Source organism: Dysidea avara, chromosome 8, assembly GCF_963678975.1.
Source record: "Dysidea avara chromosome 8, odDysAvar1.4, whole genome shotgun sequence".
Classification (NCBI taxonomy): Eukaryota; Metazoa; Porifera; class Demospongiae; order Dictyoceratida; family Dysideidae; genus Dysidea; species Dysidea avara.
The window spans coordinates 21,824,513-21,838,802 of NC_089279.1; the positions used below are offsets into that span (position 1 = coordinate 21,824,513).

The 14,290-nt window shown below is 38.0% G+C and overlaps 2 protein-coding genes across 2 annotated transcripts; both read left to right on the forward strand.

Moving 5' to 3' along the window:
* Positions 1-6,160: 6,160 nt before the first annotated feature.
* Positions 6,161-7,727, forward strand: LOC136263426 (cyclin-J-like). The gene is made up of 3 exons (XM_066057935.1): positions 6,161-7,081; positions 7,144-7,410; positions 7,465-7,727. Exons 1-3 carry the CDS (start codon positions 6,613-6,615, stop codon positions 7,662-7,664), a joined length of 936 nt encoding a protein of 311 aa, XP_065914007.1. The 5' UTR covers positions 6,161-6,612; the 3' UTR covers positions 7,665-7,727.
* Positions 7,728-10,111: 2,384 nt separating this feature from the next.
* LOC136263424 (indoleacetamide hydrolase-like) lies at positions 10,112-11,668 on the forward strand. Its single transcript, XM_066057933.1, has one exon. It carries the CDS (start codon positions 10,136-10,138, stop codon positions 11,552-11,554), a length of 1,419 nt encoding a protein of 472 aa, XP_065914005.1. The 5' UTR covers positions 10,112-10,135; the 3' UTR covers positions 11,555-11,668.
* Positions 11,669-14,290: the final 2,622 nt, after the last annotated feature.

A 14,290-nucleotide genomic window follows, 5' to 3' on the forward strand; every position in this document is an offset into this window, starting at 1 on the left:
TCAAAAACAGTTGTCTATTCTGTATGTACATTCTGAACATGATGAGTGTGTCAAGCAATATAAATGGACCTGCAGTATTATTCTTTCTAGCAATCCTTCCCCCCCATTTATTCCCTATATATTATAAAAATTTCCCAGAGTGATTCTTGAAATACAGCTAGCTACTGTAATACATCTGCTTCTTTCAGAGGCAATTACTCGCAAACATGTAAATTTTGATTGAGATACTCTAATAGAGCAGTTGCTTTTGGGTGACTGCTTTATTACGGTAGGTGAATGCTCTTTTGGAGTATCTCGATCTTTTATTCCAGCTTTATGCTAGCAGTATTTAAGAAGTGTCTCCAAGAGAATTATACTGCAAGTAAAATATTTAATCATTTCTAAAAATTTTCCTAATAGGGGGCATCTCCAAACTGATTTTGGTACGCTTAACGTCATTATGACACTAACTTCAACCCCCCCCACCTTAACGTCACACTAGGAAACTAATGTATTGTCAATAGAAGCACAAAACAGTATTCTTTACTTGAATACATAGTCTACAAACAATACTGCTGCTTGGTTACTTACAGTAATTATCATTCCTATAGCTGTTTACACTATAGTTGCATTAAATAAAATCCAATAACGTCATGGACTGAACTCCCCCCAACATCATAATGATGTTAAGCATACCAAAATCAGTTTGGAGATGCCCCCCTTACTCCAGAATCATTCCTGATTCTTTCTACCACCTATAGTATGTTCACGTTGAGCTGAATCCTCAAAAACATTTAATAACTCATGGATGCAATTACACCCGATCTTGAAATTTGGCTCATTTGTAGTACTGCTTGACCGGCTAAAAATATTTCAAAATGTTTTTGTTCAAATGTTTGACATAATATTTACGGCCAATCAAAATTTTCACAATACATTTCCTAAGGGGAAGCCATATAAGTACAGTGTCCATTACAGCCCTTTCCCGAACTTTTAATGGAGTCAAACCATACGTGTCTGTTGTTGACACCTTTGATGTTACCAATAATCATCTGGTTGGCTGAAATGTTAACCTGTTGAGAAAAAGTCCACTTTTAATTTTTAGCTGTTTTTTCAGGATTCAGCTCAACATGAACATACTATATTATTCTCAAAATTTTGGCATAATCAGTGGGTCCCTAGCAATAAATTTTGTATTGAAGATCTACAGTATACTCATTTAAAGTGTACAGGACTGTTGTGCATGCAGGCTATGGTCATTTTAAGCTTCTTCTTCTTCATGCAAGGAACCATAGTGAGGCATTAATTTTCTACATTGACACTTTCTTAAGAGAAGTATATTTAGTTTACAAAACTATTTAAGGCATTTAAGCAGCTCTAAGTGGAGTAGATGCATTATTTATAAAACAATCACATTATCCAACCACGCCTCTAAACAATCAGAACACACCAACCTGCCATAACAATCAGAGCACACCATGACCACGATCTAGCTGCGATTAGCTGCAGTTTTGCTGTAGAAAATTAGACATGGCAAGCCACGCCTCTTAATCTATAGCATATATAGCTCACTCAAGACAACAAAACTCAAGATACTCTATACAGTCATAGCCACACATGTCTGCTATAACAAAATAAACTGAGGTAAGATACTAAAATTAAAAATAAAGTAAAAGGTACTGAATGAATGATGGTAGCTATTACAACATAGCTATCCCTACATTGATTTTCAGTCATTCAGTTCTATTGTTTCAGAACTCTTTATCACTGAACTCCATTAATACTTTTTAGTACAGTTATCTGACCCTTGTATATCCATATCCTCATTTATCCAAAATTGGAAATGACTGTTTTATTAGAGTATTTTGAGTACAGGTGTATGTTCTATTGAAGTATTCAACAGAGATGCATGGGTATCCAAACAATTCACTTTTTTTACAATAGCAAATACAGTGTGCACACATATATGATGGCTGCGTACAATGATACACATACAAAGTTAACAATGTCGCTGAAATTGAAAGCAAAGGGCAGACCAGGCAAAAATTCTGGAGAGATCCCCGACACCGTGAATCCAACAGTTAACACAATAGGCCAAGTGAGCTAGTATTACGAGAAGTCAGTGACAAAAAAGTGGTACTGCACAACTTCTCAACCGTCTTCTGAATTGAGTCTAGCTAGTGGCAGAAGCTCTCACATAAGTGATGTTGTCGTACTCACACATTAGTTTAACAAAAGATTTTAAAGCAATAGTAAGACCACTCTGACCAAGATATTCCCTGATGTGATAAATAGCACCCAGTCATTAGCAAGAACGAGTAACCGACTGATGAATCATATACCTCCAACTTGGGCTCCAAGTAAGCAATCAATTGCAACATGAATCCCCAGAATCCTCAATAGAAAGAGTGTCCATGAACAATGATCAACGTCTTTATCTGAAGACTTTTACACCATTTTGGGGTTTGGATTAAACTGAGGGTCCACTGTAACCACTAAGCTAAAGATCACACAAATGTTGATTAAAGTTGCTTATAAAGAAGTTGCATGACACAAGTGTTTACTTGTAGTTTGCATGCGGTTTACAGAAAGAATTGCAGATCTACACCTTTGTATTCAATGTGCTGTAAATGACAAACAACAGCAGTTGGAAGCTGTATTTAAAAGCTATAGTATTCTTAGCCCCTCATTTGTCACAAAAACCGTACTACTTTGATACATGCATCAGCTGGCACAAGACAGTCATTGGACACTACAGTAATTGCAGACCGTCAGTCTAGCTTATATAGATTATTAAACAAGTAATGTCTATATCTAGTTCTATGTACCTTGTAGAGAGATAAGTCTAACAGATCATAGGCCAGCTGATGGAATGTCCTATGATCAAAACTGTGTTTTAGAAAATACATACAATGTATAGCATATCTGTACAGTATTCACATGAAACACTGAGAAAAGTGAGTGCCAAAATCTTGCCATTATGGACTGCTTGTCCATATGGTCATCTGCAGGTGTACAACTAAGAATTTGGTGGCATTATTTATATATATATATGTGACCGGATTTGCGAAAAGGTACCTTTTTCACACATAAAATTTGACCCATTTTTTGAACTTTGAAGCTTCATAACTTTTAAATCATGGCATATAATAGCCTGAAATTTTCCAAGAGTATTGCTACAGGATCTGGCTGCATTTTGATACTCAGAGGAAGTTAATCATTAGAATGGGTCAAGTGTTACATCATTTTGTTTGCTGGTATGTAAAATGTGTGGAAAAGGTACCTTTTTGCAAATCTTGTCACATATATATATATATATATATATATATATATATATATTATATAGGCTGAGGGTATCAGCAACATCATGGTTGATGTAATTCACCAGTGATGTAATTTACCAGTGTAATTCACCAGTGATGTAATTCACCAGTGTAATTCACCAGTGATGTCAATTCACATATGACTCAATTAAACTCATCATAAATATCACCAGCATAGTCATTCTCCCACCATAGGGATGGACCTCCTGGCCATACCGGAGATGGATCTTCCTCCAAAATTAAGTATCCTCAGAGTCAAACATTTCCGCTGACTATCACTTGAGACTAGTAGCTGCAAATGGCTCCACACAAGTGATTCCTTGCAAACAACTTTTTCACAATGAAAAATAAAAGCAGGTAGGCTAGCAAAGGACACACTTTTGCACAACCACTTTTGCATGCTGCCACCTGTAACGATATATTTGGACCCGGGGTCCACTTTTTCTTGAAATATTTGGTCCCCTCTGAAATATTTTATCCCCCCTACAAAATTCATTATTAATGCCATTTGCATGCATTCAAAGGGGGATCCAGATATTTCAGCTGAAATAATTGATCTCCCCCTATGTATACTATCCTTACCCTTACCTGTTGCATTCAGCTAACCACTCCAGTTTCTTTCTTAACAAGTGTAAAGTGTCTAACTATTGTATTTCTCTTATGGGCTGCCTCTGCCGACATTTTGTCCACTGCCAACATCAATCCATGCAATGAGATGTAAAGTGCCTGCCTTTGTACGGCACATGTATTACGTATATTATGGTTGTACCCTGTTGCTATGATTCAGCAGAAATACACTTACCATCACAACAAGGTGCTGCATGTTCTAGCTACAAAACTCATTAAAATGTTTGATAATTTTCATTTGTTGCAGTATAGCTATATGCAGACTTACAGAACTACGTAGCTACTGAAGCATCTTAAGCATACCAACGACAATCCAGATATTATTCACTATGAAAATGTGATGTATAGAATTGACTTTCCCTCTGGACTCATACAATCAGCCCTTTCCAGGAAGCAATCCAAAGTAGAGTACCTCCAATTGCTGCAGAGATTTAGAAGTAGCTATTAAGTTACTATGAGACAAGTGAAATTACTGTACATTGCTTGGCTACTACAAGCCAGTCTCCGTGAACAATTAATCTGCTGAATTAACAGCATCTTCCATGTTGTTTGTTAGGAAGATGATGCTGCCTATAATAGATTAATAGATTTTATCTTCTGAAAGAATTTTCGTAGCTCAGCTATACAAAGAGTGGGTGGACTCAGCCAACCATACTTATTAAAATAACTGTATTTTACTAATGTACGTTAAGTTTTAATTTTGTAACCACACCTGTCCACATGCACGGGTCCTTTATGTTGTGGTCCTGTTTGGTCACATGCGTCCAAAGATTTACTTGCCATTTAATTTCTTTTTTTCTTTTTGTAGGAGTATGCCTGTCAAGCATACTACCCAACAGAGTATTAAGCAATTAGAATCAGTTCAATTATGTGGTGATCAATTTAATTGTTCTACCCTTAATTTCATTGGACACCACTGTTACTCTGATCTTACAATCGCCTCCCCTCCTATCTCATCGCAATTTTTTTTTACCATCCGCATTTTGAGCCACCATCATTGCTTAGATTTTTAAAAATATTTTATTCTGTCTTCTGTCCCTACCAGGCAGATCATTCACTTACTATCTGTTGTAAGCAGGCGTCGCTTAATTGCTATAGATTTCTCTTTTTGTAAATAGTGTGTTCTTTTGGAATTGTGTACCTTAGTAGTTTCTTTGTCTAACCATAATGTATTGAAGTCTCAGTTGTATTTGTACTTGTGTAATAAATAAATAAATTAATAGTTTTGTCTTTGTGTACTGAATTATTTAGTTATTTTTGTACTTAACTATGCTTTGTGTATGGTATAGGCCTAGCTATAGCCTTTTGTATTCACCTTGTCATTTTTGTGACTAAGCTAATAATAGTAAGCAATGATAATAATACCCTAGCTGTTTTCCAAAAAGAAATTAATAGCTATATTATCCTAATTGGATACACAGGAGAATATATGTTCTCCTGCTTCCCTGCGGCTGAGCCTCTACTCTGTGGTAAACACTGGCTTGCCCAAAGTATATAGTTATATGGTATTACACTGGTCACTTCTGTGGTAGTTAGCTGAATGCAACAGGATATAGTATAGACAGGGGGGGATTGAATATTTCAGGGGACCCCCCTTTGAATGTGTGCAAATCATGTTACTAATAAATTTTGTATGGGGATAAAATGTTTCAGAGGGGGTCCATATATTTCAAACATTTTTGTTCCGGGGGTACAATTATTTTGATATATTTTGGACCAGGGGGAACCAAAATAGAGGGGTCCAAATTTTTTGTGACACACCAGAGATAAGGCCATGCACTCCAAATAAATTCTCTGTTTCCCGCGAGGTTTCCCGTCCTGGACTCAAGCATATTTGCATGCGGGCGGGCGGTCCATTTCCATTATTCATTATAAGATTAGCAGCTTTTTAAGCCATTATTTATCTAGCACAACCATAAAAAGCTGCATAAAAGCATGCTTAAGCTTATTCCTTCTTTTTACGCAGCAAAAATAGCACAAACGTGAAGTTTGTGCCGACTTGATAGCACTGCTGACACGGTTTCAAGTGAGCCTGTCAGTATGCAACAATAACCGGAAAATAATGAAAGAATACAGAATAATGGAATATTTAGAGCTGACAGTAACTAGATGCGGGTGGTGGACGGGAAACAGAGAACCCTATCTCTGATACGAATTCGAACCTATGCTGCCACGTCTCATGCGTACCGCCCGTTGCTAAGGGAGATCCTTCTTCTTTGCTACTGTTTACTTCTGCTCATTTCCATAAAGGAATTCCTTATCGTCGGAAATTTTCAGTCATTTCAATCCTTTTCAAGCTTTTTGCTTCGAGACTTGCCTTCGTCACAAGCTTTTTGGAGGCGCTTATAATGATGGTGCCTATTTACTTAGCAACGCATAATTATTATGATTTTCACTGTATGAGTCATTAAAGCTACTCTCATTGCTATAAGTACATATTTATGTTGTAGAACTCTAAGCAGGAGCTCAGTAGATTGACAGCACGTGAAATTCTACTCCCTAGAAACGGCGGACGCGTAGTTACCCGATGCTACTACTAAAGTTGCGTCAAACACGCGGGACCTGATGTCTCAGTTACGCATCAGACGCGTTAGTTCACAGCATCGGAAAGTCTTTAGTCTGAGTTGCTTACGTGAGAAAATTGTTTGTAAAGAACCGTTCGTTTGGAGCCATATTTGCAGTGATGGAGGAACTCGCGATCGTGCACGTGGATACCAGTGCTTACGCCCAGGCTACTGTTCTACACTATGAAGATCACAACGTGTCACTCACTATTGGATCAGAGGTGGAAATTCCTGTGCAGAAATCTGATGAGAATCCTCCAATGTTTGAGGACACTTATATCTTGGAGGAGGATCCATCTCCGGTGTGGCCAGGAGGTCCACCCCCATGGTGGGAGAATGACTATGCTGGTGATATTTATGAGAACCTGAAGAAGAGTGAAAATGAATTCCCTGACATTGGGTTTGAGTCTCCAAATCTTTACGACCGGCCAAATCTGGTGAATTACATCAGCCATGTAGCTGATACTCTCGGCATGACTAATGCCACCAAATTCTTAGCTGTACGCCTGTTAGATGGCTACATGGATAAGCATTCCGTAATTCCAAGCAGGTTGAAGATTATGGCTCTTGCCTGTCTCAGCATTTCATGTGAGCACAGATAATATATGGCTATATGGTTACAATTTTACATGTTTTTTTTTTTGTTGCAGTGAAATTTGATGATGTGGACTATCATATACCATCTATGAAGTCACTGATGATAGCTGGACAGTTGGATAAGATGTTCACTTTGGATGATTTTAAGGAAATGGAAAGATACCTGCTTGGATTTTATGAGTGGAAGATCTCTCATCCCACTCCAATACACTTCATTGACTTCTATCTTCACATTGCTGCACTGGGTGAAAACCACTACAGTTTTGATTACAAGACATTCCATCAGCTGGCCTATGATCTGTTAGGCTTATCTCTACAAGGTATATAGAGTTAGTAATAATGACATTACTTAACAAATGACTGCTGTAATACAGATACCAACTTCATGTTGTTCAAGCCTTCACTTGTAGCAGCTGCAACAGTTTTGACATCGAGAATTTTATTGGGTATAAGTCCTCACTGGACTGACCACATGACGGCCATCACAGGATATTGTTATGAGGAAGTAGAGGGAGTGACAAGAATGATGATGAAATGGTTCTGTGATCAGCAGCAGATTATAGTGGTTGAATGAGTGACATAATATAGAGAACCACCTTGTTTAGCTTTATTTTGTGTACACCTCAATTTTGACAGTTTTTTTGTGTAACTACTTTTATTTTTGTAATTTTGTTTTCTTCATTTTTAACACTTAATTTTATTCATAATTCATAATACTGTATACTAGAAGGATTGCATGGCAAGGGGGTTGATTGGAAGGATGAAGCACCCTACTTAAAAATTTGCACCATGCATGCACTAGTTAGCTATGTCAGTGTATGAGGAGGATGCACTGAAAAAAATCATTGGAACTACAATGTAGGTACCTTGAACACTCCACACGGACTCTCCCCTTCTTTGTTACCCTCTGGTGCGCAACTGATAGATAATGGATTAGTTGGTATACTATAATAGAAAAAGAGTACGCATGAAAATATGTCTGCACCTCTTCTTTCTAGAATCTAGAGTTTTGTGCTTTTGTATAGAAATTGAAGGTATGTGACTATGCTTTTTTTTTACAAATTATACTGATGCAAAATGGCACTTTGGTAGTTACAGCAAGATGTTAGCTAATAGGGAGATCATTAAGGGATTTTTATGCTACATCAGCAGTTCATCCACGATCTTGTATTTGCATGCAACAGCATGTCTTTCCTTTTGCTGCTATATATACATGAATATGATTTCTCAGCATCTTCTACATGCACCGGCATAGCAGAGGACTGGGCATGCATGAGCTGGAATTAATAATCATGATTACTGGGAAGACAACACAGCAGAAAAAAACATAATTACAAAGGATTAGTAATTAGCTACCTACAGTTATATGTGATAATTATTCAGTGATATAAAAAATTGTGAAGAGCTTACAAAGATTGCTGAGATCCAAAGTTACTCAGTTAACCTACACTGTACCAAACTTGCAGCCGTAGAAGCAACTGTATAGCTTTGGGGTTGCTACTTGCTAGATGACTTCCTACTTCAATTGTGCTATTTTTTTAGTCAGTTTAGAATGTAGCTACTGATGGGGAGCCTTGGAGAAAAAGTACCATTTCGAGTCCGGCTCAGTTTTGAAGCACCAAAGTAGCTCAGTATAACCGAGGCTATAACTATAAGGTTTATTATCATAAACCTGAGTAAGAGCTCCTCTCTTGCCAGTTTTTATACCTGGCAGTATGGCATCCATAGGATGTTGCCAAGGTCTGTAGGCCGGAAGGTCGAAAATAGGGTATCACTGTTTCACCCTATTTCATAACCTACAGAACTTAGACAAAAAACGGTGAACCAAAAAGGCGAAAAAAAAGTGCGGTATTGAAGGGGAATCGAACCCAGGATCCCAGTGTGATGGTCCAGTGTGCTACCGATTATGCTACCGCTGCTAGCTCCCTTGATTCCCTTCTTTTGTATCTTATAAATGTGACTAACGAAATAAGCTGTATATAGTAAGAAGAACCTAACCCTAAAGGTGAAGAAGAAACCAAAGCTGAACTCTAACCCTAACCCTAACGCTAACACTACTAGACGCTTCCCCTAAAGTCTACTACTCGTGGCAACATAGATACTAAATACATAATGGATTGGAAACGCAATACATTTTACGGTTACGGGCTCGATACGGTCACGTGATGACATTTACGGGGCACAGCAGCATTTTCAATAGGCACAATACATTTTTGTCGAATTCGCCCAGAGTTTTCTCGAAAACAGGTGTCTTTTTTAATTCGTTCATCTTTTTTTTAGCACTCTCGAAGGTATGAACTTTTCTTTAGTATAGCATGTATCGCTAGACTTGTTTTCACAAAGCCAGGAAAACCCCCACAGCCACTACCGTCATGTAGCCATTCTTTCGCTTCGCTTTCGGAAAGTAACTGCTGTACAGTGCTAAAAATAATTATTTTGTATTCATTACGATGTGGCGAAACTGTTCAGCACTTCTAAAACTTCGTACGTAATACGCCCTATGCACTAAAACCCCCACAGTAGTTTTTGAACACAAATTTCGCGTTCCTTCCTTCACACCTTCGGTTGTACGAAACGACTAACCTTCAGTCACAAACCAATAAATAGCTGAATCATTTAGCAATGATTTAACGCTTTATAAAACCTGTAATAGTAGTCTCAGTGTTAAGAACAACTGCAGTTTGTACACTTGGTAACGTTGCCATAAATCACGTGACCGTATCGAGCCCGTAACCGTAAAATGTATTGCGTTTCCAATCCATCTATGGTGGCAACTACTGGACGCTTCCCCTAAAGTCTACTACTCGCGGTAACTACTGGACGCATCCCCTAAAGTCGACTACTCGCGGCAACTACTAGATGCGTGCCCTAAAGTCGAAGAGAGAGAGCAACAACTACAGTAGGAAGTCTGGATGCTTTTGAGCTTAATATTACGTAAGGGTTATGAAAGGTGGTGAAAAGAGTAAAACCCGTCGAAAATAAGTGCGCAGCGGTAATTCTAATACATAAGCGCCAGGATTTTTATTTGCGCCTGTTATTCTTGTTATGCTCTTGGTATTGCATTTGTTGAAGTTCTCGGCGAGGTTCTGCTCGGTTAGGGCAGTCACTGGAAAAACTAAGGGACAACTCCCGTTTCGCAGAATGTCATCCCAATTTGAAATTGACTTGCAATTGCGACTGCAAAGGATTCAAGCTACAAACAAAGAAACAAATGCTTTCATTACAGTAAACGAGAAAGTCGTGAAAGATATTCGACCTTCGGCGGGGCTAAGATTACTGGAGGGCTGTACATTGGTGGTTAAGGATAACGTTGAAGTTGCCGGATTACCCAACACAGGTGGTACAAAGGCACTGGAGAAATTCATCCCTAATCGTGATGCCACTGCCGTGACTCGTTTGAAAGATGAAGGAGCCATCGTGATAGGCAAAGCAAACTTACACGAGCTGGCTTTTGGTATTACCAGTAAGAATTATGCCTATGGTGCAGTGGGTAACGCTTGTGACGTCAAATATATTGCTGGGGGCAGTAGTGGAGGAACAGCAGTTGCTGTTGCCATGGGATGTGCACGTGTTGGTCTGGGGACAGACACAGGAGGATCAGTACGTATTCCTGCTGCACTCAATGGCATCGTTGGATTCCGTCCAACCACTGGACGTTATCCCAGTGATGGTGTGTTACCCTTGTCAAACACCAGAGATACTATTGGACCAATGACCTTGAATGTCACTGATGCCGCACTACTAGATGCTGTTATTACAAAGAGCAAACCAGTACTTCAAAATGTTGATATGTCGTCTTTAAGATTAGGAGTACCACGTGACTACTACTATTACAATTTGGATATTGAAGTTGCAAATGTAATGGAAAAGGTTCTAGTTAATTTGAAGAATGCAGGGGTCACACTGATTGAGCAAGACGTACCTGACATCAAGGAATTGAGTTCCAAGTCTGGTTTTCCAATAGTGTTTTATGAGACGAGCCAAGTACTACCACAATACTTAAAGGATAATAATATTCCTGTGACCATGGAAGAGTTAAATGACAAGATAGAAAGCCCTGATGTGAAACAAACTATTCATCAAATAATGACAGTTACTCCACCAGAGCAAGTTTATAGGGAAGCATTGAAGGTGTTTAGGCCACAACTGCAACAACGATTCATTGATTATTTTGCAAAATATGAAGTTGATGCGATTATATTTCCTACCACACCATTGCCAGCAAGGTTGATTGAGGGGATTGATGAAACAGTAGAAATTAATGGAGTCAAGGTACCAACTTTTCCGGCTTATAATCGTAACATGGATCCATCCAGCATTGCTGGTATTCCTAGTTTGACATTACCAGCAGGGAAAAGTAGTGAAGGGTTACCTATAGGTGTGGACATTGAGGGCCCTGCTAACAGTGACCGGCGACTACTTGCAATTGGTCTGCTATTGGAGTCCATTTTAAAAGTTTCGTAATTCCATGTCTGAACAGTTTTTCTTCTGTGATTTTTTTTTCTTTTTTTTTGTAATGCATATGGTATGCATTTTTCAACGAATGTACAATTAGCCAAATATGAAACAAACATTTTACGTAAGTGTACATGCATGCAATCATATAATGTGGGAAGGCCATCTGAAGTTTATGTTACTTACTTTTTGTTTAATGTATGGCCATGCATGGCTTCAGAGGGATAAAAACTTGCACTGTACAGCATTTATGAAATCATCTGTACTAAACAAATATTTATAGTGCAAATCAACTGCATAAGGTTCTCAAATTTCACCATGACATTATTGTGTACTAAAGGAATTGATATGACTATTGCAAGAGCCTACTCGGGGACAAATTAAACAAGCAATGAATAGTTCTACATCCACATACAGTCTTACCAGGGATCTTAGCTACTTTTGATAAAAAAATTACGTTTACAGAAAGCAAGTGGCTTATGCCATCACAGGGTCAGGGGCTGTCACTGGATTGTGCATAGTGGCAGTTTCCAGAATAAGGAACCAGCATCATGCAATTGATCGTCTTAAGGAAGTCGATCAACTGGCAGAGTTCCTTTAAGAATGATGACCTTTGCTAAGCAAAAGTAGCTTCCAGCAAAAAGGAAATTAGATGATGGATTCAACAAATTAGCACCACCAGCAAAGAAAGCTTCTGTATGCAAGACAGCTAAGAGACACCATTGTCTTTTGATGATGGTTAAGTAGCTCTTCCAAAGTGCATGGCTCTAAGAAAATGTGTTATCCAATCAACCAGTTCAACGTCACATGGTGAAGACTGTGAATTACTGATGTTCACAGATCAGCTATACTTCACAGAAAAAACTGCATGATGGTGCTCTTGAAATAAGAATACTATAGCTAGTATTGTACTCTTGAAACTAGATGATTTTGTGTTTTCCTGGGGCAAGTACACTTTTCTTGATTTTAAGGATTGGCATACTAATTATTAGAAGATATTATACTAATAATAAGAGGCAGAGCAATGCTCTGAAAATTAGAGTATCTGACAAAATAATTTTAGTAGCAGTGTACTTATTTCTAGCAGAGTGCTCTTGGGTTTGATCTCTTGTTGTGTGTCCCCATTATGCCCCTGGGTGTCCATCTGATCACACTTTGGAATGCATGTAACTACAGGAATGTTAAGACATGTAACATGTAACAGTATTTTTGGTATGAGACAATAACTGTATCTGTAACTCTTATCAAAATGTATAAGAAACCTATATCAAGCAGCATTAGGTTTCATTGTGGGTTTCGGTTTATATCAAAGTTTTACAGTAATGATTCAGTGACATTCGCATTGCATTAAAGTATACTGAACACATCACAAACTTAATCATTGACATCCTTAAAAGTTGGCATCCTGTGTAAGTGGTTTGTATTCCATAGGTGGACCCATTACTGTGTGGGCAGTTCCATTCAAAGTGACAAATGACAAATTAGCCATATACTTTTTGTCTATAAAATTGATACTAACGCTTATTGGGAGAGATGCCCCAGATAATATATTCAGTGCTACATAGCTATAGCTAACAAGGTTTCTTTCAAAGAGTGGAGAACAGGGGTGCATATGGAATTGTCTCACAAACTTTCCTGGCATAAGTCATTCTATACTACCATTTAGATGAATAATACTATTGTTCTAATTTTTAGAGTGTATGTTAAAATAAGATAACTAGTAACTTTTCCACAACAAGTCTAACTTCTAACGCTAAGGTTGTGAAAGCTTATTTTTATACTTATATCATCTAATGTTAATCATAATGTTAAAGCTTAAATTTATGGTAAACATAACATACTAAATTTTAGAAAGCCCATAATATTGTTTAAACCTTATACCACTTAAAATAAGAAGTTATGTTTGCACTCAAGAGTATATTCACTATTAATTGGCCTAATTAAGCTTTTGATTTCACTGATACTGAACATTGCCTTAGTATATAGTGCTATACTGGAATAGCCACCAATCCACCATTGTATAGTACTCTAAGTAGTCCCTGTCATCATCTCTGAGACCAGTAAGTAGTTTAGGTATGGGCAGTGATAGCACATCATGTCACAAGTTCTGGTCTTCAGAACCAGTGATAATGTATGACATTGCATTGCCTCTATTGAGCGTAGATCAGATTGAGTCATTGGCCTTCCATCTTACCTGTTAGCTCTTGTACAAAATGCATTCCCAGTTGTGCACATTAGTTGTGTTTCTGCCACTCTGCGTCAACAGTTTGAGCACAGCAAAAAATGCTTTCTCAAAATGGGAGATAGCATGCATGCTTATAGTAGAATATGCTTCTGTAATATGGTCTCCTTATACAAACTGTGATAAAAATGTCTTGGAAGGGGTACAGCGTAAAGCTGCTCGATTTGTATGTATTGATTTCTCAACCTATTCAAGTGTGACATCAATGCTGAATAATCTAAAGATAGAAGGACTCAGTCAGGTCTTATTGTGTTCTATAAAATTATTCCTTAACTCCTATATCTGCACCCATCTGGAACAATAACTCGTGGTCACCAGCTGAGGTTTAGGCTACTTCAAGCAAGGATAAACTCATATCATCACTGATTTCTGCCAGCCTCTATACGTGAATGGAATTCTCTATCAAGAGAAGTAGTTAATTATTTCCTCTTGTTCACATTATATATGCACACACATGCTCATGTTTGAGTTCTGTGCATTACAAATAAATAAATAATAGCACT